Below are 22,756 nucleotides of genomic sequence, written 5' to 3'. Positions count from 1 at the left end.
CACAACTAGTGCTGCAGGCCCACTAGTAGCATTTAATCTACAGGCCCTAGGCACATATAGTGCACTCTACTAGGGACTTACAAGTAAATTAAATAGCCAGTCATGGATAAACCAATCAATAGTACAATTTACACAGAGAGCATATGCACTTTAGCACTGGTTAGCAGTGGTAAAGTGCCCAGAGGTCAAAAGCCAACAACAACAGGTCAGAAAAAATAGGAGGAAGGAGGCAAAAAGTTTGGGGATGACCCTGTCAAAAAAGCCAGGTCCAACATGACCCCCTACCAGCCTAAAGCCAGGGAGAACAATCACTATCCTGATGTACTTCCCTGTTTGAGGCGACAGAACGAGGACCCAGGCCCACAACAGCAGGGGCATGCGACAGTTCTTCACCTTCCTGACTCCAATTGGATCCCTCTATCCATCCTCTCAGAGCCCACTAAGCCAACCCATGGGGAACCTTTCTCCTTACCTGCACCTAACCTTACTTTGCTCACACATATATCCCAGGAGCAGGATAGCACCACCAGGACCAACACAGTGGTGTTGCCCACTCTACCCCTGGGGTGTGACACTTGTCCCCTCCCCAGGGGTAACTCTGTCCACCCGGACAGCAAGCCACAGTGGTTACTGACAGCGGTCAGGGATGAGAGCCAGGCCCCAGGCCTCTCAAAGCTCTCCCACCACTGTGGCTGTGGAGAGTGGGGGGCGGTAACCCCAGGTGCTGGGCACCCTTTAACCACTCTCTCTTCCACCAGGTCAGGGATGACAGCCTGAACCTGGTGCTCCCCTCTGGGGCTCTGTACCCTCCGTCCTGGAGCGGTACCCCCAGAGTCCAACATGGTCAGGGTGCTTATAGAAGTCACCATGTACCATTCCTCCACCAGCGCAGGGCTGTTAACCTGCAACTGGCCCTCCAACCTGGGGTCTGTACCTTCAGGTCAGACTAGGGCCTGGGGTGAGGCTTCCCTTCCCCTGCCCTCCCTTCTGGGGTCCAGCACCCTCCAACTAGGAGTGGCCTCCTCAGAAGACAACATGGTAGGGGCACTGTTATCAGTAGCCCCACCCTCCAGGTCCGGGGGGGGACACCCTGAACCTGGTCTTCCAGCCCAGGGTTTGTACCCTCAGACTGGATCACTGCCTGGCAAACCAGGACCTTCTGGGGGGGCACACCTACCCCCCACCAGGTCAGAGTTTAACCTTTGAACCTGGCCATTCAACCCAGAGTCACCACCCTGAGGTTGAACAATTGCCTGGCACACCCAGACTTTCTGGGGGGCACACCTACCCCCCACCAGGTCAGAGTTTAACCCCTGAACCTGGTCGTCCAACCCAGAGTCACCACCCTGAGGTTGAACCATTGCCTGGCATGCCAGGACTTCCTGGGGGGCACACTCACCCCCCACAAGGGACACACTGTCCCCAAGGGCCACACAGGTTGGCGCAGGTCTCCTGACCTCTGCCCACCCGGCAGAGTCTGGGTCTCCCCCAAACCAGAAACGGTTTCACCTGGGTCATTCCTGGGGGGCTCTGCTTTCAGAGCTGCCCCCTGACTCTCCAGGACCTCCACTGGGGTCTGCAACCCCCTCTTAACCCTCTGTCTAGACTTCTGCACCCCCTCGCCAGGATTGGTACTGCCAGACACCAGAATTGGTGGGATGCTGGCTACAGTCACCCCCCCCCCCCAAGTTCTTCTGACACTGCGGGGCCTCCCTCAACAGGTGGCCCTACGGTACAGGCTAGGCTTCCCTCCTGGTGTTACCTCATGGAACCCTCTAGGACCTGGGACCTACCTGGGACACTATAATCCTCTCCCACCTCACTTGGTTGGGAAACACCTAGTCCACTCCCTTCAGGAGCACCCCCAAATGCCTCTTCAGACTCTCTGGTATTCACCCAGAGGTCTGCCTCCATTGTAAGCTCCCTGGGGTCAGAGAACTCACACTCCACCTGGTGTTGGCGTAGCTCTGGAAAATAAGGACTAGACATATGCTCTCCATCAATTACATCACTCTGCCCTTCACATGTATTAACCACAGTACCCTTCACCCAACCATCCAGTGACTCAGCTTTGAAAAAGCACTCTACATCACCCTCCTGAGACTGGTGAGACAGTATCTGGCTGTCCCTGACACTCAACCCATACTCTTCTGGGATGTCTCCACACTCTATATCCAGGACGTCCACCAGGGGGGAACCCTTTTCCCTGATTCTCTTCCAGAGCCAGTAAAGTGTCCCTCCCCCCAGTAGGAATATGACTCCCTGTGCCAGTTCCCCAATCCTTCTCAGGGACCCTGTGCATAACGGGAACTACCTCATGCCCTTGAACCGCCTGAGGTGTGTCAACTCCCTTCTTCAAGTTGGGCACCACGTCTCTGGGCGTGTGCCCTTCTTCAGCAGTACTGGATGCAAGATTTTTGCTGCCACCATCTGAACTGGACTCAGCCCTTCCCGCTTCCAGTTTCAGCTCTTCACAGCTCAGCTCTTGAGCTGCAAATCCTTTCTTTTTCCAGGGCTAAGGCTCTTGCTGCCTCAGCCCTTTCAATAAAGTCATCTAGCTCCTCCAGCAACGGCTCTCGAGCTAGGAGCCATTTATCTCTCACTGGTTCTCTTTCCTCATCTGAGTAATCCTCCTCCTCATTTGAGTAGTCCTCCTCCTCATCTGAGGAGTACTTAGTCATTTGTTTTTTTTTCTGCCTCTTCCTCTGCCCATCTTTCTTCCCCCCAGGTTATGTAGATATCTAGCAGTTCCATCTTAGTGGATCTCCTTGATATAGGAAGTCCCCATTTTCTGCAAAGCCTCTCTAAGTCAGCCTTAGTGAGGGATTCAGTAGGCACAACGTATGACACACAGTAGATACCCATTCTCAATCTGATAAGGTATGACAGGCAAAAACCAAAATCCAAAGTCCAAAATATCAATAATATATCCAGGAGGACATCAGAGAACAAAAAGCAAAAATATGAAAAATCAAGTTGACCTTCAACTGTGGGTAGGTAGTGAAATACTTAGCTACTGTATGTCACTGCACAAACACAAGTCCTATCCTCACCGCTGATAACCAATGTTAGAAATGGGTTTTTGGGTTGGCAGTCAGGTTACCCTCTGTCCAAGTAAGAACCCTCACTCTAGTCAGGGTAAGTCACACACAATCCAAATTATCCTGTGCCCACCCTCTGGTAGCTTGGCACGAGCAGTCAGGCTTAACTTAGAAGGCAATGTGTAAAGCATTTGTGCAATAAATCATACAGTAACATAATATAGCACCACAAAAATACACCACACAGTGTTTAGAAAAAAATATATAATATTTATCTGGGTATTTGCAGGTCAAAACGATCAAAGATGCAATGTGAATTTGTAAAGATATCACTAAAAAGTGATATAAAGTGTCTTAAGTCTTTAAAAAGCAAACAAAGTCTCTTTCAAGCACAAGTACCTGGTTTACAGTGGAAAATCTCCGCAAATGGCCGCAGAAGAAGAGATACGTGGAAAAATGGTGTGTGCGTCGATTTCTCCCCAGCACACACGGACTTGCGTCGTTATTTTTCACGCGGGGAAGTCGTGCGTCGTTTTCCGGCGCGCGGACAGTCTCTCTCTGTGGTTCGCGGGATTACCAGATGTCCCCGGGTCTGTGCGTGGATTCTTTGGCTTGTTTTCCGGCTGCGTGTCATTCCGCGAGGCTGTGCGTGGAATTTTCTTTCTCACGGCAGGCGTCGCGTCAATTTCCCCTCTGGAAGTCGGGCGGCGTTGTCCATGCGAGGCCGTGTGTCGAAGTTCCGGCCACCCCGAAGGCATTGCGTCGATCAGCGTCTGTGTGCGGCTATTTTCTCGCCGCGGAGCAAGCTGTGCATCGAAATTTTCAGCGCGCGAAGAGTCCAAATGAAAAAGAGAAGTCTTTTTGGTCCTGAGACTTCAGGGAACAGGAGGCAAGCTCTATCCAAGCCCTTGGAGAGCACTTTTACAGCCAGACAAGAGTTCAGCAAGGCAGCAGGCCAACAGCAAGGCAGCAGTCCTTTGTAGAAAGCAGACAGGTGAGTCCTTTAAGCAGCCAGGCAGTTCTTCTTGGCAGGATGTAGTTTCTGGTTCAGGTTTCTTCTCCAGCAAGTGTCTGATGAGGTAGGGCAGAGGCCCTGTTTTATACTAAATTGTGCCTTTGAAGTGGGGGTGACTTCAAAGAGTGGCTAAGAAATGCACCAGGTCCCCTTTCAGTTCAATCCTGTCTGCCAGGGTCCCAGTAGGAGGTGTGGCAGTCCTTTGTGTGAGGGCAGGCCCTCCACCCTCCCAGCCCAGGAAGACCCATTCAAAATGCAGATGTATGCAAGTGAGGCTGAGTACCCTGTGTTTGGGGTGTGTCTGAGTGAATGCACAAGGAGCTGTCAACTAAACCTATCCAGACGTGGATTGAAAGGCACAGAAAGATTTAAGTGCAAAGAAATGCTCACTTTCTAAAAGTGGCATTTCTAGAAAAGTAATATTAAATCCGACTTCACCAGTCAGCAGGATTTTGTATTACCATTCTGGCCATACTAAATATGACCTTCCTGCTCCTTTCAGATCAGCAGCTGCCACTTCAACAATGTATGAGGGCAGCCCCAATGTTAGCCTATGAAGGGAGCAGGCCTCACAGTAGTGTAAAACGAATTTAGGAGTTTTACACTACCAGGACATATAAACTACACAGGTACATGTCCTGCCTTTTACACACACAGCACCCTGCTCTAGGGGTTACCTAGGGCACACATTAGGGGTGACTTATATGTAGAAAAAGGGGAGTTCTAGGCTTGGCAAGTACTTGTAAATGCCAAGTCGAAGTGGCAGTGAAACTGCACACACAGGCCTTGCAATGGCAGGCCTGAGACAAGGTTAAGGGGCTACTGAAGTGGGTGGCACAACCAGTGCTGCAGGCCCACTAGTAGCATTTAATCTACAGGCCCTAGGCACATATAGTGCACTCTATCAGGGACTTACAAGTAAATTAAATAGCCAATCATGGATAAACCAATCAATAGTACAATTTACACAGAGAGCATATGCACTTTAGCACTGGTTAGCAGTGGTAAAGTGCCCAGAGGTCAAAAGCCAACAACAACAGGTCAGAAAAAATAGGAGGAAGGAGTCAAAAAGTTTGGGGATGACCCTGTCAAAAAAGCCAGGTCCAACATACCTCCTCTGGGGAGTAGTCAGGCAGACCCCTTGCGAGGCCAGCACCCAGTGGCACTCCCGGCTGTGCTTGAAATAATAATCCAGCCTGGACAGGGACCGATGAGCCCCGGAATTGAAGGTATAGCCCCTTTCTCATTGCTGATGCACCCTCAACAGATCAACCGGATTTAAATTATGCACAAAAGTCACAAAGAACCCTGGGTCCATCCCGATCGCCCACCCGCGTCGTGGAGCGATCTAAACTCTCATTACTCACCCCATTAAGATCTCCACCCAACATCCATGGGGCCACCAGCAGCTCTCTCACCAAGTCTCCCAGTGTAGACAGAAAGCCCGCCGTGAGCGGTGGTGGGGCATAAACACATATCAAGGATAAGGGAGGACCCTCTAGAGTTCCTGTAATTGCCGCATAATGGCCCAAGCCGTTCTGCCACACCTTGGAAATCACCAGTGGAGTACACTTACTAATCAAAATGGCCATACCCCAGCCCATGTGGTAGATCTGGGAATACCCTCTATCAACCAGAAAAGAACATCCGTTGCTCAGAAGATGGTGTTCCTTGGCAGGACAATATCCTCCTCCGTCCTCAGATCTGCTTTAGGGCAGCCCCTCTCTTAATCTTATCTAATATTCCATTCACATTCCATTACACTATTTTAAGAGTAACTGGGCCCATGGAGGCAGAGCCATCAGCTCCTAATTTGCTAGAGTCTGCCATAGATATAATATGTCAGAATGCTGTGTCCGCCATCCATGTGTACATGCAATGTGTCCATGTTAAACACCCATACCTAACAGGAAGAAAGAAATCAGACTCCCCCCAAACTCCCACACCAATAATTTTTGAAGTGGAAGTACCTGTAGTGATGCGTCTAGGGACCTTCTCAATGGAGCTAACCTGCTCCTGAACCCCACTCCCCAACAAAATCCAAAGGAAACATGGCTTCCAGTCTTATTTATCTACAAGCCCCTACCTCTTTGCAGGTAAAGTCTTAAAGGAGATCAACCATAAATTACTCGGTCTTCCAGTCGTGAGGTGAGCAGCAGCTCCCTCTCCAAGCCTGTAACATCTTTCTGGGTTCTGGGTCCGGCCAGCGAAGTGGCCATGTCTTTCTTTGTGCCAGTGGGCACAGGCTCCAGCGATCGTGCTCTTCTCTCCCTGTGCTACAACCTCTTGCGCAGAGCTGTATGCCGTTGCCTCTGCCCTCCCCATCTCCCAACCACCAACCCCTCTTCTTGTGTTCACCAGCACAGAAGCTGGAGGGGTTGTCGAGATGGTCATTCCTCAATCCAGTTCCAGGCAATCTCTGGTGAATCAAAGAAGAAGGGTTTGCCTTCAAAAATGACCTTTAGTTGTGCTGGGAATTAAGGTATGTAGGGCCTTAGCTTTGTTTTGGCCTCCAGAAAGGAGTGGTGTTGTTGTTGAACTTTCAAAGTGTCGTCTGGAAAAATCATCACAGAGGTGTGTGTCTCTGAGAATCGCGTCCCTGTCAGTGTAATTGAGCACCCTCACAATGAACAGTGTGGACGAGGCCTCCACCTGCAGTTTAACAGTTAGGGAACTGTTGGCACATTTCAGCAATAGAGCATGCTGATACTTCCTCCTTGGGAACCGAGCTCGCCACATAAACTTGGTAGTGGTAGTGCCCCTTCAGGGATGCCCAGTACGCTCAAGTTGTTTCTTCTGGGCCTCCCTCTGCATCCTCAGCCCTGGCCTTGAGTTGACTCAGCCGCTGTACTAAACGCTCCTCACGTTACTTAACAGTGTCCTCCATTTCTGAGAGCCGACTTTCCACTTCAATGACTGTGTAGTATCGCAGAGAGCTTGACGGATTAGTGCCAGGTCCACCTCTATGATGACTTGTATTAACAGAAAATGTATAAATAGTAGATCAAATTTTACATATTTTTAATGCACTGCTCAAATTGACCATTTTCTAGAGAGAGCCCTGGTAGGCTGCCTGCATTTTTGCATTAAACCCTAATGTAGTGTCTTATTTTTAATACTTGCTCCAGTATCCCCTCACTGACCCCTAAAAGTAGTAGGGGCTATTGACATCTATGGGATGCCATTATGCTTCAGATCATTAACAAGTTTTATTGTATTCCTAGGATCACTATTTCATCGAAAAAGGGCTCAGGGCTAGCCTCTTGTACGGAATGCAAAATGTAATTTTCTGATGTATACTTTTAACTGCAGATTCCTCATCTTAGAATATACCCAAGGTGCCTGATTTGAAAAGGTTATTTTTGTACCAGTGCTCCCAAGCACCACTAGGTAGCCCTGTGTGGCTCTGTGCAGACTCCATCCCACCCGGAAGTGATGGAGTGGAGCTGCTTTTAAACACCACCTGTGTGCTGATGTCATTTCCTTTCTTTCCATGCCTTCCGATGTGGAACTGGAGCTTAGCTGTTGAAATAGTTGTCTTCCGACAACTTCCAAATTTTGACGGGGGGCGATGTTATGGGGGTGATGTCACCACCAAAAACAACAGGTTTCAGGCTGTGCTGTGACTCCAGGAAGCAGCTGTTTGTCACCAGATAGATCCGAGACCAGGAGGCAAAGCTGTATAACAGTGAACAAAAGAATTTATGGCTTTCATGTAGTTCCCACTCCTGATTCGAGTCAGTAGCCCAGGCTTAGTACAAATCACAGGGCCAGTCTCTCCATCATTCCAGTTCCCACTCAGTCATACAGTAAGTCCAAGCCCAAACACAAGCATAAAAAACTACCCCATCCTGCCACTCCAACTCCAAGAAAAAGGTGCAAGGATGTCAAGATGTGAGTCGCATTCTGTTGAGGTTGCCGGTCACTGAGCCGATTACTTAGGTAGTTTCTTGACCACACAGCAGATCAAGGCATTTAAGGAGTCCATGTTGTAGATATTCATTGTGTTTCTGGCTTCTTTTGGTGCACCTTCAGGCTTGAGGTACTGTCAGGGCTTCTAGTTCAGTTACTGCTAGCAGGTCCCTACCCAGCACATCTTCTGAACTTGGGCCCGATTGCAGAGCCTGAACCCAATCAGTATAGATTTCTGTTGTGGCCTCAAGATCCATGTCTATTCCAACCACCTTGACGGCGGTGTGGATGCCATAGATGATCTGGTGGCAATGCCCATGTGTGACCCTGAAATTACGTCTGCCTGAGCATGACCAATGTTGCTCCATAAAATAAAAAAATTGCAACCTATTGTCATGCAGCCTGATTCTAACCCTGTGCTTCTACCTGTGTTATAGTTATCAGAAGGGGCCTCATTATCTTTTTGGTTCAAACTCCTACCCTGTGTCAAAGCAGGGTGCACCTCAAGATGTTAAGGATGTTGATGGTGAAGAAGGAGCCTTGTTTCCCCTCACTAAACACCGATGATGCAAGATACCTTGATTTACACAACACCAATGGGCTTGACTCGTCACATCTGCCACTATTGGAGGAGAGTGCCTTATTCACAGTGGTGATTTGAAGGGCAGCCCTAGTTTTAGTTACAGTTGCCCTCCCCTGAAACTAAAACAAATGTTTTAACAGAAGTCCTGCAGCAAAGGCCGGCAACTTCTGAACCCTTGATCAAAGCCATGTTCTTTCCTATCTGTGAACAGGCAGGTATCCAGATGTGATAGACTGCCATCTGATGATCTGGAGTTTCTCACCAAGCACCATATTCCAGAGAGCTTTGTTGTGTAAGCCTAGATCAGAAAAGTGAGCCATAATTCATTTCCCACCATCCCTCCAAACAGAGAATCTAATAGTATTAATGCGTTTGTGCAAACATGTTTTTTCAGCCAGTTTCACGTTGCAGTGTGGATGCGTAGTCTGCCTCCTGGACGGATAAACTGAAGTCTTTTGGAACACAAGCAGATATGGTAGTTCCCCGCCGATGTGCAGGCTTCGTTGATGGACATTTCCTTTGGATGGGTCTGGTCTCTTTTGTAACAAGGCAGACTCTGCTTTAAAATGTTTTAAGGACAGTAGAGCTCAGAATGTAAATCTTTCTGGCCAATTTGGAACATTTATGTGCTACTCCATATGTCTGGCGTATAGACATGTTTTCCAAGCCAGATACGCAATAGACAGCCCAATCCTTTTGGAGCGGTGGATGCAGATCTGGTAGACATTGTGTGGGCCAGTAGGGGCACCAGTCTTCTACCTCCTCCTCCCTTGAAACAGCGGCCAGCAAGCCTCTTTAGTTTGCCCTTTGCTGCACATGCCCAACCAGTGGGAAGAAGGATCCTCCACTTTTTTCCAGTCTGGTGATCCATCACATCGCACAGATCGGTCTTGCAAATTTTTCAAAACAGTTATGCCTTACCCTTTCTTTCTTCCCGTCTCATACCCTTCCTACATCAGAACGGATTTCAGAATGGCAACTGCTTACTCTCCTACAGCAGGTATGCTGCTTGCTCTGACTCCGAGAAACACAGGGATTGTTGCACTCGCTGTTTTCATCCCAAAAAAGATATGGGCATGTTGCTTGTTTTGGACTTCCATCCCCCGCCACCTTCCTTCGAAAGGATAGATTGGAAATACTTAAACTGCCCCAGATCCTACCTGTTCTGGACCCGGGGGACTGGATGGTTTGCTTGATGTTGCAGGAGGTATATTTTCAGATACCACTCCTGTGGGGGTTAACTGCCGTTCAAGAATGGCAAGGACCATTTCCAGTTTGCAATGCTCCCCTTTAGCCTTACCAGAGCACCTCTGTTCATGAAAGGGATGGGGATGGCTACTGCCCATATTGAGAGGTTGGAGGTTACTGTATTATTGTACCCGACTGACTTGCTGCTGAAGGCAGGTTCGAAGCAGTCAGTCATGGGCCACCTCTAGACAACAGTAAAACTTTTGACATTATCAGATTTGACAATAAACAGGCCAGTGTCCCTTCAGATTCCCTTGCGTAGGCTTCCATTCACTGGAACAGTCTTGCATATGGTGGAGTTCAAAGGCTTGGTGGCATCCTAGCCTCACACATCCTCCTTGTCAGCCATGCCAAGCAGCACATGATGTGAGCCCTAGAGTGGAACTTGGAATCCCAATGGGTTCACTACCTGGGATGCCTTTCTGACACAAACCAAATCTCACAGGTGGCAGCTCAAGAGCTGCAGAGATAGCTGGCTAACTGCATCTTCTCATACAGCAGACTACTCGCACTTCTCCATCTGAAGCTAAAAGTGGTGACTGATGCTTCACTGCTGGGATGTGGGGGTCATCATGGAAAGGTGAACACCAGGTGATTCTGGAGGGTCAGATCGTCATCCGTCATCTGGAGCTTCATACCGTTTATTTAGGCCTAAAGGGCTTCCTGCCTTAAAGGCCTTCCTGATCTTCATCAATGAGAGACTAGTGCAGGTTCTGACAGACAACACCATTGACGTGGTATTTAAGCAAGATGGAATGGGGTATTGGGACCTTTGGCAGGTGGCCTTTACCTCTGGAGTTCTGAGGCATCTTTCTGGTCACCAGCCACATGGTTGGGTCTCTGTAGGCCAGAGTGGACAAACTAAGCAGGTATTGCCTGTCAGATCGTAGCTGGCGCTCACATCCCAATGTGGAGTAGGGTGTCCATCACCAATGGAGAGAACTCTAGCTAGATATCTTCACCAGTGTCGAGGAATACAATGTTAGCAATTTTGCATGTTGGCGTTTCAGCAAGATCACTCGTTAAGAGTAACATTTCAGCTGGAATGGGACAAGGGACTCCTGTACACATTCTCACCTCTTACTCTCTTGTCCTGAGTCCTGAAGAAGATCAAGAATGACCAGGCCCAAGTCATCCTGGTGGCTATGGACAGGGCCGGGAGAGTGTGCTGCCTGGAACTGCTGAGCAGGTGAAGGAGGAGGAGAAACTTCATCAATTAGACCTCAGAGGGGTGTTAAGATTTTACATAGCTTGTTCCACGTATCCTCAAATAGGTGATCAGCTTTTTTGAGGATTGTCTAGAGTTGAGAAAGGGAATGCTGTACAGAAGAGGACCTTGTTTAAGTGAATAGTAAGGGGGGAACCTGTTACCCACCACACTTGCTTTTCAAAGGAGCTGCATCAGCACACTCACAAAGAACTTCATGTTAGCTTTTGTGAATCCAGACATAGTAGGAGCAGGGCAGGAAGGAAGGTAATTCCAGAACCATATGTGGGGGGAAGTCTATAAATTTCTCCCACTTCAAAGCTGGCACCAGTTATAAATATGAAACCCTCAAGCCAACATTTTACTGTACTCTTAGACATGGGGTTACTACCGAAGGACTGCTCTGCTGTCTGAGATGGAAGACTGGACCTGCTTCCTTCATCCCAGTCTAGTGAAGTAACTCCAAGGGTCAGCTAATACACATCGTTTCAGAGACATAATGAGCTCCAGACGCCTTCCTGCAACTGCTCAGCTGACGTGCTGCAACTGGACCTGCATGGACCTGCAACTGGAGGGACTAACAAGAGTTAGTCCCTCATCCCAAGAGGCGCCTCCCTAGTTCCTGGACCTTTGGTTGGCATCAGAGTGCACTTCTCATAAAAAAGGAGAAATCCTTAAGTTTTGCAGGCAAGCACCTTTCAGACCAAGGTCTTGCCGACTGCCAGCACAAAAATCTAATGAACCCGACTCTTCACGCTACAGTGACTGCTAGCAACGACCTGCAATGCAAGATCTGCACTTCATGGTACAGCATCGATAGCCCCCGGTGACCGCGAACACGATGCCTGGCAGGCCTGCTCTTTGCGCTACAGCAACAGCCATCTGCGTTGCTCTCCCTGCTGCTTGTGGCCTCCTCTGTCACCAACTGGACTATTCTCGGCACACTTTGAGAAGGTAACTCTTTTAGTAGGAATAACCTGGTTCCTATATCTAACTCGTGTTCAATTGCAGTCAGTCTGAAATGTAACTTTCACCCAGTCTTGCACGACCAGATATCCACGAGTAGCGCTTAGTGCTTTTAAACACTATATTTACCTAAAATCTTATAAATTGCAATCCACTGATTGGATTTTTGTCATTTTGGTGTTAAATAATTTATTCAGTTCTGCTCTATTTTTCTAATTTGGTAGGAAATTGTTTTGTGTTGTTTTCACTTTATTACTGTTTGTGGGCTGGATAAATACTTTACACATTGTGGCTCTAAGTGAAGCCTGACCAGAGGGTTAAGCACAGGTTAGTTTGGTGATTCAATGGTTCACCCAGACAAGGATTGTGGCTGTTGCTCGAGAAGGTCTCACACTCGCCCCCCCCCCCCTCCCTCCCCCGAGTCAGCAACCCAGTTTTTCACAGTAATTAGCACACTGTTACAAACAATTGATGGTGCTTACGTTGAAGACGCAGAAGGGGAAAAGACAGGACTCCCATCACTTTTGGGGCAGTGTGGAATCATCATAGAACTGTATGGTGCCACCTATCAGCATGCAGGACCACTGCTACAAAACTCTCCTGATTCTGTCTGACTCATGGGGAATTTTCTAAGGTGAGGAATCTGTGGTTCGATAAATTATCCACCAGAAAGAGCACCACCAAAATAAATACCTTGTTCTTTACTACCCAACCACTTTTTGAAACATTAGTATGTTTTACTAATAATGACTCATTGTATAACATTTTACCTACATTTTAGGTTCATGTTGGAATTTATATCCCCACAGGCTTTACTTGGCTCAGAACCAAAAAATTGCAAAGATGGACTGTTGAAAAGGACAATGAAGGAACTGATCTCTTTGGCTATGCCTCTGAATGAGCCACAAAGTACAATCCCGCAGGTAATTTTCTGGATTAACAACCTTCAGATTTATTTATCCAGCTGCAGTAAATACAAAATGCAGAAGTTCACTTTGTATGATAATTTGAACATATACATCACTTAGAGTAATTTTTATGTGTGATATTGTTTTCCATTGTTGCTTGGACTTACTTCTGAAAATTGAATGATATTTTAGAAATGTTCTACCACTTGGTTCCAAGTTTTTCTAAAATGCTTTGCAACACTGAGAACATATAAATTGGTGAAAAAATAACTAATTTACTATTTCATTCAGTTTCTGCCATTTACCACTTAATTGTAATGATCACTTGACTGTGGTTTGCAAAATTAATAGCTAGAATCCACCTACTTAAGGATTCAGCCAGTGAGATGGAAAACGGCATTTGGTTTCTAACCCCTGCCAATCACCACCACTCGCTCCACCAGAAGGTGCTATCTGAGCCTTTGTGGTGGCAAAACCCTTCTAGATTCATGCAAGCTGATTAGCCTCTGAACATCTGGGTGAGCCTGAACGCAGTAGCCAACCAGAATGGGTGAAACTAAACTATATTTAAGCCAATCTGGATGGCAGGCTTACATCAGCTCATATTGGTCCTATGATGAAGTCCATTGAACTGGCCTCAGGACAGCCAGTTTGCTTCTCTCATGCACAAAGATGTTTTTTGCCAGTATTTCAAGCTCAGAAAGCTGAAAGTCATCCCATATGTGACAGAGGAATACAAGGCACTTACATGGCAAGTCTCTGCTCCCTGTTAGTTTTTTTGCTGTGCGCTGATACAGTAATGGAAATCAATGTCAGCTTGTCAAAGAAATGCTCTGCTCTACCCTCCTTTTTAATACTTTTGCCTTACATCAAGAAAATGGTTAGTTGACTTGCCACTTTTCATCACAGTTGAAGAAGTAGGCAAAAATTATTTAGCCTGCTACAGGCAAATGTTACACACTCAACTCAGTGTCCATGCTTATGCTGCCTGGGTCTGATATCGGATTTCAAAACTAGGGCACTTTTTATTTGATCAGAGAAGTCACAAGTGACTGTTAAACTTTCTCCACATAGGTGTCATAGTTGGTGGGACTGGAAAATCTTGGCCACGTAGGCTTCATTGTCCTTTTGATGGCGTCTCTAACCTTTTCCGTAGTGAGAGCACCTTGTGATCAGTGAAAATCATTGTGAATTACTGAAGGCTAAGCAAATTGTGCATTGTTACCAGAAACCCCCACCATCATTGACTTTCAGCCTAATGTCCATAGACCCAGAATACTGTGTTTTTAACAAAGTACTTTGACTAGGGTCACTATAACAGGGCTGCAATGTTTGTCAGTGAGAGCATGGTCTTTAGAGATGTATGAACTTGTGTACGTATGAAGGGAATATATGTTTATGGGTGACTGAGACTCTGTGTTGTTTGGACTTGTGTCACAGGACATACCTTTAACCATATGGGGTAGCGTTACATGTATAACACAAACATACAACTTTTTTTTTTTTTTTAAGTGAAAATATTCAGCAAAAATGTTCAAATATGGAGCATTTTTCTGCACTTAAAATTTCTCCCACTTAAAATAACAGCTGTATTTTTCAGTTATAAATATGGCATCCTGTCTACCAGCCATTGGGAGCAAGATGTCTGCTGTGTGTAAAGGCTGCACTTTGAAATGGGAGAAAATTCAACTGAAGAGTTAGCTTTGTCATATGGAGTGTGTAAAACACATAATTTTAATGTTCTTCCGTTTACAGGATGCATCTTGCTCTCAGTGGTCATGATTCCATATTTTTAACAGAAAAATACAGCCATTTGTTTAAATCAGGATTTATAAGTGAAGAAAGTTTTTTCAGAAAACATTAAGACATAATTGGTTTAATTTAAAGTAGAGAAAATCATTAAAACTTAGTTTCATAAAATTATTTTTCTTTACTTTAAATGTCTTCCATTTGAAAAATGAATGTATTTTTTCACTTCTAAATATGAGTGTCTTCTTGCCACTGGGAGCAAGAGGTCTGCTGAAGGCAACCCTTTGAAATGGGAGGAAATTAAAATGAAGAGTTTAATTAATCCTTCAGGCAACTTTTCATTTGAATTTCCTCCCATTTAAAGTATGTAAAAACATCAGTTTGGTCTCACGCTCCAATATTGAGTTGACAAGGACTTTTTTGTAAGAGTTAAATACCTCAGTGCTTCAGTTCGTCACCTCTGTGCCATAAATCTGACTGAGCACTGCACATTATCAGGCCCTGCTCTCTGCAGCCTAATGGTAATAATGTAAAATAAACACAGCCTTCGTTCAACTGTGGAAGGAAAATGTGACCTTGTTTTTATTTAAATATTAACTCAAGGCTGTCAGGTACTCTGAAGGTGTATGCAAGCTACTGGCAGCTCCTATAGGTCCTATACTGTGCCAGTGAAAGCCCCAGCTCTAGTTAAGAAGAGACCACATCACAGATAAGTGACATGTATACCTCTGTGAGGTGTTGGCAAAGATTACTCTGCAGGCATGTTTACACTAAAACACCAGGTAGACAGGTGAATGGACTGCTGGTCAAGAAATTACAGTAGTCTCAGTAACACTTACCTCTGAAACTTCCCGCTATAGTGGTGAGAGAAATCAGGAGAGATCCTAGTGTGCATATTTCTTTCTAAGTATTTAAAGATCTATGACCTGATTTAGTTTTCTGCAGACTGTTCACTCCGCCACAACAGTGACAGATATCCCATCCGCCAAAATCTAAATCCCATTGTTTCCTATTGGATTTATATTTTGGCAGACGGGCTATCCTTCACCATTGTGACGGAGTAACCCATCTGCCAATATCTAAATCAAGCCTTTAGTCTGTACTCTATTTCTTTTAACTTATGCATATTCTTCTGTTTGCCAATGACAATCATTATTTTAAAGTGCCCCCATGTACTTTGCTTGAATGTTTAGTGCCCTGCTGGTCATCGTCATATCCTCAAATATCTTTCCATTCCAGCTCTGCACTTATAGCATGGGGAATACGTAAGCTTGGAGCCATTAGGATTGTGTTCCATTTTAATTCCATGAGGTAGCTGTTTTGTTAATATGGGTCCAGGTATTACACATACTTTCTTGTTACTGGGTGTTTCAGTCTTGTCCTCTTGTTTAAAATCACCCAGTGCTGCAGCCCAGATTTTTAAGACAAACATTTTTCACTGCCATCACTGCCATTGTTGTGCTATCCTTTCCAAGCAAAGCCCTGCTTTTTTAGTTTCTTGAAGTCAGACATAGTTAATATCTTACATTTTATCCACGTGCTTTCACTGAGATGTCATATTGGACTCTTCAGGTTTTACAGCAATGAAAACATGTGATTTCATGTTTGAATTAATGTGCACAATTCATACAGATTTCTGTCTCATGCATCTCTCTGTAACTTATTTTCATTAGGTAGGTCATTTGTGAAGCACTGATTTTAATGAGAAAATTTAGATCTTTGGTAATAACCATGCTTTCTGGCTGATTTTGATCCAGCCACATGATAACTTTTTTACATTGTTTTGGCCAAATGGCACCTAGTGTGGTGCTCTCATAGGATGTGTTGTATGCACAGGGACACACGTTTTCTTTTATGTTTGATAATGTTCCTGAGCACCTCTTCTGTTGGGTTTTCCCGAACACATTCCTTTCTATAGCAAATAAAGGTAGGGTCATTCACACTTCTTTGTTGTTCATAAATGCCTCATTTATTACTATTATGCTTTGTTCCAACTGTAAATTCTTTATTCACTCTGGATAGTATTACAATACAAATGTCAACACTTGTTTCACATAATGCTTCATCAGGGCATTATGGTTAGTTAAACCAAATGCGTTATAAAGCAGTTCATGATTCATTCAAATAAGTCTGAAACTAAATATCTAGCAAAAAAGAAAGCCAAAACTCAAATCAAAAATTTAAGAAAGAAACTGATGACATTTTACCTTGGTATACAGATTTTAACTGTCAATATATTTACACTCCAGTAGTCTTTTCTAGTCTTGTACAAAAAAGTGTTTCCCTGTAGTTTATAAAACAAAATCGAGTTCAAGTACAGTTTGTGTGTTTCATTTGTTTCCCTTATGTTTCTTCACAGTAACTACTATTGACTGCACACAGGCTGAGATTACGCCTTGACTCCTCTCCAGAGCACCCAGACCCGGTACCCTCTGATTATAAGAAAACTCTTACTCTTCTGTGAAGCCTCCTTTGGAGGCTTCATCTGCTTTTTGAGTTAGATTTTGATAAGCCGTACAGCGATGACAGACAGTGGGGATGATTTACCCTCATAATATGTTTAGGGTGACATATACATAGACATGCAAAAAGCCAGTGGGCTGTTTATCTCCCCGGATACAGGGTTTGTTTCACCCATTTCACCCCCTGCAGAAGAGGGGGCATCTTTTGCTGTGGTGTTTAGATGTGCAGCTGAAGTCCTCGACTTACAACTACCCTTGTGGAGGTCTACACTGCTGTACTGACTGAAGGTTTGCTCCCAGGGCCAACTTCATCCGAACCCTTATTCCCATTTATTGAAGCCATAACGGACACCACAATGTGTACCTGCGCAAGCCTAGCTCTTACGCTCTAATGAACACAAAGGTAACCAGACTTCATAGACTGTCTTCCTCTGACCTGGACTTTCTTATTCAGCACGCGTCTCCTGAGAGTTTGGAGGTACAAGTTTCCACCAGTAAGGTTAACCCTAATACATTTTCCACTGCCCCTCTGGACAGGGAGATGGAAAGGACTGAGGAGGCCATTTCACGCATGCCTTATGGGATATAGCCAGTGAGATCTTGCTGGTGTTTGCAGAGGAGTTCTGGGTCACTTTGGCCCAGCCCATTCAGGACGGCAAGGACACATTCAAATATGCTATCTGGGCTGGGCTAAACATCATTGATTCCTTGGGTTATGTTGTGGACAGTAGTATGGTGCTCCGCTGCCAAGCGTGGATGAAGTCCTCTGGCTTTTCAGGGGATGTGCAGGTGTTCCTAATAGATACGCTGCCTGACTGGTCCTTCCTTTTTGGCCCAATGGCTGTTTTGCCGTCTTATGCTTTCAATGTGTTCCTTGAGCCTTTCTACCCCCACCCAATGGTTTTCCCTGCAGTTCCGACTGTTTCAAGGCTAATCCAGGGCACTGGCATATAGGCATGGCCTAACCCTGCCACCTCAACAGCAGTAATACCAGCCCGCCCGTGGCCGGGAATCCAGGTGACATGTCACAGGCCACCGGGTTAACACTCCACTCAGTCCTCTGCCCCTGTGGCGTAAGCCTTGAAGCCACATTAGCTTGCTCTTGGAGGCATACAGCCACCCTGTGGGAGGCAGGATCAGACGTTTTCTAACAGGTTAGTGGACCATCGCATCTGACAGGCGAGTTCTCCAGATCATCCAATAGGGCTGTGCCCTACCATTCCTTTCCGATCATCCTCCGATTCCTCCTAAATCAGAGTGTCTTTTGGAGCAGCACCTTTCCATCTTGCCACTACAGTTACAGTTGTTGTTGGCCAAAGGGTCTATTGAGAAGGTGCTGGCCTCGGACATAGAGATGAGCTACTACTCCCACTACTTCCTAGTGTCAAGGAATGGATACTTTCATCCAATTGTGGATTTGCACCACCAGCATGCTTTCCTCTAACAGGACAAATTCAGAATGCTCACTTTATCCAAAATTCTCTCTGCCCTAGTTTCAGGTGACTGGATGGGGTTGCCTTGGACCTGCAGGTTACGTATTTTTATGTGCCCGTCCTGTGATCCCTCAAACGCTACCTGTGGCTTAGGTTGGGCCTAGAGGATTTTTAGTTTGCCGTGCTACCCTTTGGCCTTCCTAGCACTCCGTGGGTGGTCACGAAAGTGATGTCGGTGGTTGGGGCACACTTTGGAGATTGTGGATGCTAGTTTTCCCCTACCTCAATTGACAGTTGAATGCCAGCTTGCTGCAGTTAGTTGTGTACCACTGCCAGATGACAGCAAACCACCAAACGTTGCAGAGGTTCTCTGTCAACAAGCCGAAGATGCACCATATTCCTTTCCATAGGTTTCCCTTTATTGGGGTCTTTCTGGATATGGTGCTGTTCAAGTCTTTTATTTCTGCTGCAGCAAATCCAAGACATTTGGGCAATGCCCTGATGTTTCAGCCTTGGTCTTGGTGAGACTGGCTGTGAGACTTCTGTGTCTGTTGTACTCCTGCACCCTGCTTGTCGCATTTGTCAGGTGGCATATGCAGGCTCTGCAGTAGGAACTGAAGTCTCAGGGGACCCCGCACCAAGGAAACCAGTCAGATGTTATCCAGGTTTGCATGCGTGGACATCGAGTTGACTACTTTCAATTTTCCGCTGGAGATGTGGATGTCCTACTCGCATCCAGTGGTCACTGTACAAATTCCAGTTATGCCAGATGCTGGGAAAAGTTTGTTATCTGATATGGAATCTGCAACACAGGCTCTTTTCAGGCCTACTGGTTATTTTGTCTCTAGCCAACAAGACCTTACAGTTGGCACTATAGAAGGTTATTTGTCTGGCCTTTCAGCCTTCTTGTGTTCACCGGGCCAACCGTCCTCGTTTAAATCACCTTGTTTGTACCAAAGATACCACATGGCCTTGAATAGACAAGCAGTTTGCTCCTTGACGTACAATGTCCTACCAGCTAGAACACAAAGAGGAGGAAATTGTACCCAATGAGGGAATGGTGTATTTGCATCTTGACTACAAAGCAGCTTCATTTGAGTAAAGGCGAACTCCCTTCAAACACTTTCCACCTGATGATAATGCCTCCTTTTCTTGTAACAATACTGAAAGCTGCTTATGAATTCACTATACATCTTTAAAAGCTGAAGAGGCTTTTTTCACTGGAACATGAAGACCGTTTTTATTAATTTGTAGAATTGGCTGCAAAGACTCTGGATGAAGAGCAGGAATTGTACTGTATATTGTGTATATAATGTTACATGATATTATGCTGTCAGTGAATGATAGTTGCAGGGTAGTTTAGATGGCTGGAAGAACCAAAAGGTGGTAACCTGCATGCAGTAAAAGACCCTTTGAAGCTACGGTTGCAGGTGAGTAACTTGTTTTTTGCCAAATTAGTGTGAAAGAATGGTACAAAAAGTATTTGTCTCAAAATACTTAATGCTAGAGGTGCCAGAGTGCTGGATCTTATGCCAGTATAGGTGCTTCTTATTTCAGTAAGACCCTGTTGGCTGTGAAATTCAGATATTTATTTAAAATTTAAACCTCAGGGAAAAATATTTTTGCTTGTGTCTTCTGGTGCTACAATTCTAGTGTTTAATTTAAGCTCCAAGTCCATTTAATTCAAGTGTATTTCAGTCTGATAGAGACTTCTAGTTGCAGATTCCTTACTTCTGGATTCTCCCCAGACATCAGACTAGATCTGAAAGATTTTTTGTGAGCAGTACTCCAGCACTCCCTTAGATGATGTTAATCGGCTCCACGTCCAGCGTCATCTGTGTCGGAAATTACTTTGTGGTTCCTATATAAGCGTCAACCAGGTGCGCCAATGTAATTTATTTTTCTTTCCACTCCAGCACAGATCCGAGAAAGAGCTACAGCTCAGTAAATATTTGACTGGGTTTTTTCGACTTTTTGTCAAACTTTTTTGAGGTTTCTTGCTCCTGGTGTTTTGAGATTTCATCACGCAAGTCAGGTTTTAAGCCCTGTGGATCCTGTCATCGGGCGATGTCGGTAACGGATCCGCACCTCTTCTGCTTGTGGTGTCTGGAAGGGTGACAATGATACGAAGTCATGGCCCGAGTGCCGGGCCATACATCCGAAGGCTTTGAGGGAGCGGTCCCTAAAGCTAATGGCGGCTGGGCATGCGTCTTTCCCGCACGTCGAGGTCCCAGTCTAAAGGAAGGTCCTGGTACCGGTCACGGAGTCCGAAATCATCATCATCGTCCCACTCCAAGTCCTTGGGATGATCGGGTAAGTTGCGGCACAAGAAGAAGAGCAAGAAGTCAAAGTGGTCTTTGACTTCTCCTCATCTGTCTGCCGACGCGATGAGGAAGTGTCATTGTAAGCGTCATTGTTCTATGCCTCGTTCTTTATACCCTGCACCTGTGCCAGCTCTGCACCTCCCCAAATTCTCAGGAGCCAGAGTGACCCCTGCCCAATTTAAAGAATTTTATGAGACCATGAGCCTCATTTTTGAGCAGCCTGACCATGTTGGTGCGCCTTTGGACACGTTAGGTCTGAGGGGACCCCAACAGGGTTCACACTGGCAGCTTTTGTCTCAGTGCCAATGAGCTTATAGGGTCCCAGTCCTGGATCAGAACCGGCACTGGTCATACCACTTTGACCTTCCAGTGTGCTGATCTAGATGATGATGCACCCGGCGACACTATCTCCATTGTCATCCTCGACTCCAGTACGGAACCGGATTGGCTCCACACAGACACCGGCAGTCGTATCCTGAGCCCTATTCTGCTGGGCAAGGCCTCAGGTAGAACTGGGAGGGGGTCAATGGACCCCTCAGAATACCAGCCTTATGAGCATGAAATGGACTACGTGAAGGCTTGGGTGAAGCCAGGGGACTGGACACATCTCCAGATACCGGTATGCTTTCTTCCTCTACCGTGACTTGGGAGGGGGGGGATTCTTAATCAATGGTCATGAGGAGGGTCACTGAGATCCAGGATCCGCAGCTGTCATCGGTGGCAGTCAAGACTAATCTCTCGACATAGGTGCTGCAACTGGGGGCTTTCATATCTGAACCCCTTCTCCCATCCAGTCATGCCCTAACGGACATCCTTTTGGGTACCTGGTCCAAACCTAGCAGAGGTTAAGAAGACGATTACCCACTGCCATCGCACCATGCCTGGGGACCCAAGTTTCCTTATGCAATACCCCACCCCTGAGAGCTTGGTAGTCCAAGTCTCTACTTCCCATGGCACGTTACCTACCACTCCCCGGCGGAAGATGTTTCCTTCCGCCAGCCTGACTTTGCAGTCAGTGTCCACTGCATGCCTTTTTGTTTGTTATCCCCAAACTCTTCGGGACAGGTTGCTCAAGTGCTGCCGCAGGTCCTGGAGGAGGCCCGGGCTGTTCTCTCTCAGGCTGTTGCCGAGGAGCAAGATGCTGCAAAGTTCATGATCCTTTGCGGACTGAACGCAACAGACTTGCTAGGCAGAGCGCTTTTCATGAAGCGCCACACCCGGCCGAGGACATCTGTCTTTTTGGGGATGTCCAAGCTTCCCTTATGGACACGCCCTTTGATGGCACCCGTCTCTTCGGAGACGAGGCAGATTCAGTGCTCGAGTGCTTCAAAGATTCTCATTCTACAGCCATGTCCCTGAGCCTTGCAGTGGGCCCTTGTCCCCCCTCTCCCCAGTCTGCCTGTCGCTCCTTTCATGGCTACAGAAGGGGCCTCTAACTGCACCAATTCCTGTCCAGCCTTGCTGCCACACATGCTGCCCAGAATCTGCGTGGCTGAGGGTGCGTGACCCACCAACTTGGTGGGGTCAGGTTCCCAGCTGTCTGGGCAGTCTGCTGCCCCTTCCTTGGAGCAGCCTGTAAGCCATCCTAGTCTGCCTGTCTACCAGTATGGGTACCCAAATGGCTCCAGGATTCGCCATCACCAGCCCCACTGGCAGACTATTACCTTGGACAGGTGAGTTTCGCAGATCATCTGAAAGGGCTACTCCTGCCTCTTCAAGAGTACCTCTCCATGCATGCCACCATCTTACGACTGGATGACGGAGGATCATCTGTCCTTTCTCTGCAAGGAAAATGCGTCTCTCTTGGCCAAGGGAGCCATAGAGAGAGTTCCAGTGCCAAACGGAGGCTGTGGTTGTTATTCCTGCTACTTTCTGGTTCCCAAGAAGGACAAGGGTCTTCGCCCTGTC

General features: G+C 46.5%; 1 protein-coding gene across 4 annotated transcripts in view; it reads left to right on the top strand.

The window, feature by feature from the left end:
• THADA (THADA armadillo repeat containing) overlaps window positions 1–22,756 on the top strand; it is a 1,551,972-nt gene that overhangs the window by 495,967 nt on the left and 1,033,249 nt on the right. For all 4 annotated transcript variants that reach the window (XM_069233992.1, XM_069233989.1, XM_069233988.1 and 1 more), the window contains one exon: window positions 12,782–12,895. In XM_069233992.1, coding sequence (XP_069090093.1) covers window positions 12,782–12,895 — 114 coding nt within the window. The remainder of the gene's footprint in view (window positions 1–12,781; window positions 12,896–22,756) is intronic.

The sequence above is a fragment of the Pleurodeles waltl genome, chromosome 5 (genome assembly GCF_031143425.1).
Source record: "Pleurodeles waltl isolate 20211129_DDA chromosome 5, aPleWal1.hap1.20221129, whole genome shotgun sequence".
NCBI classification, from domain to species: Eukaryota; Metazoa; Chordata; class Amphibia; order Caudata; family Salamandridae; genus Pleurodeles; species Pleurodeles waltl.
Note: the sequence above shows the minus strand (reverse complement) of the source record. Positions and strands in the feature narration are given on the sequence as shown.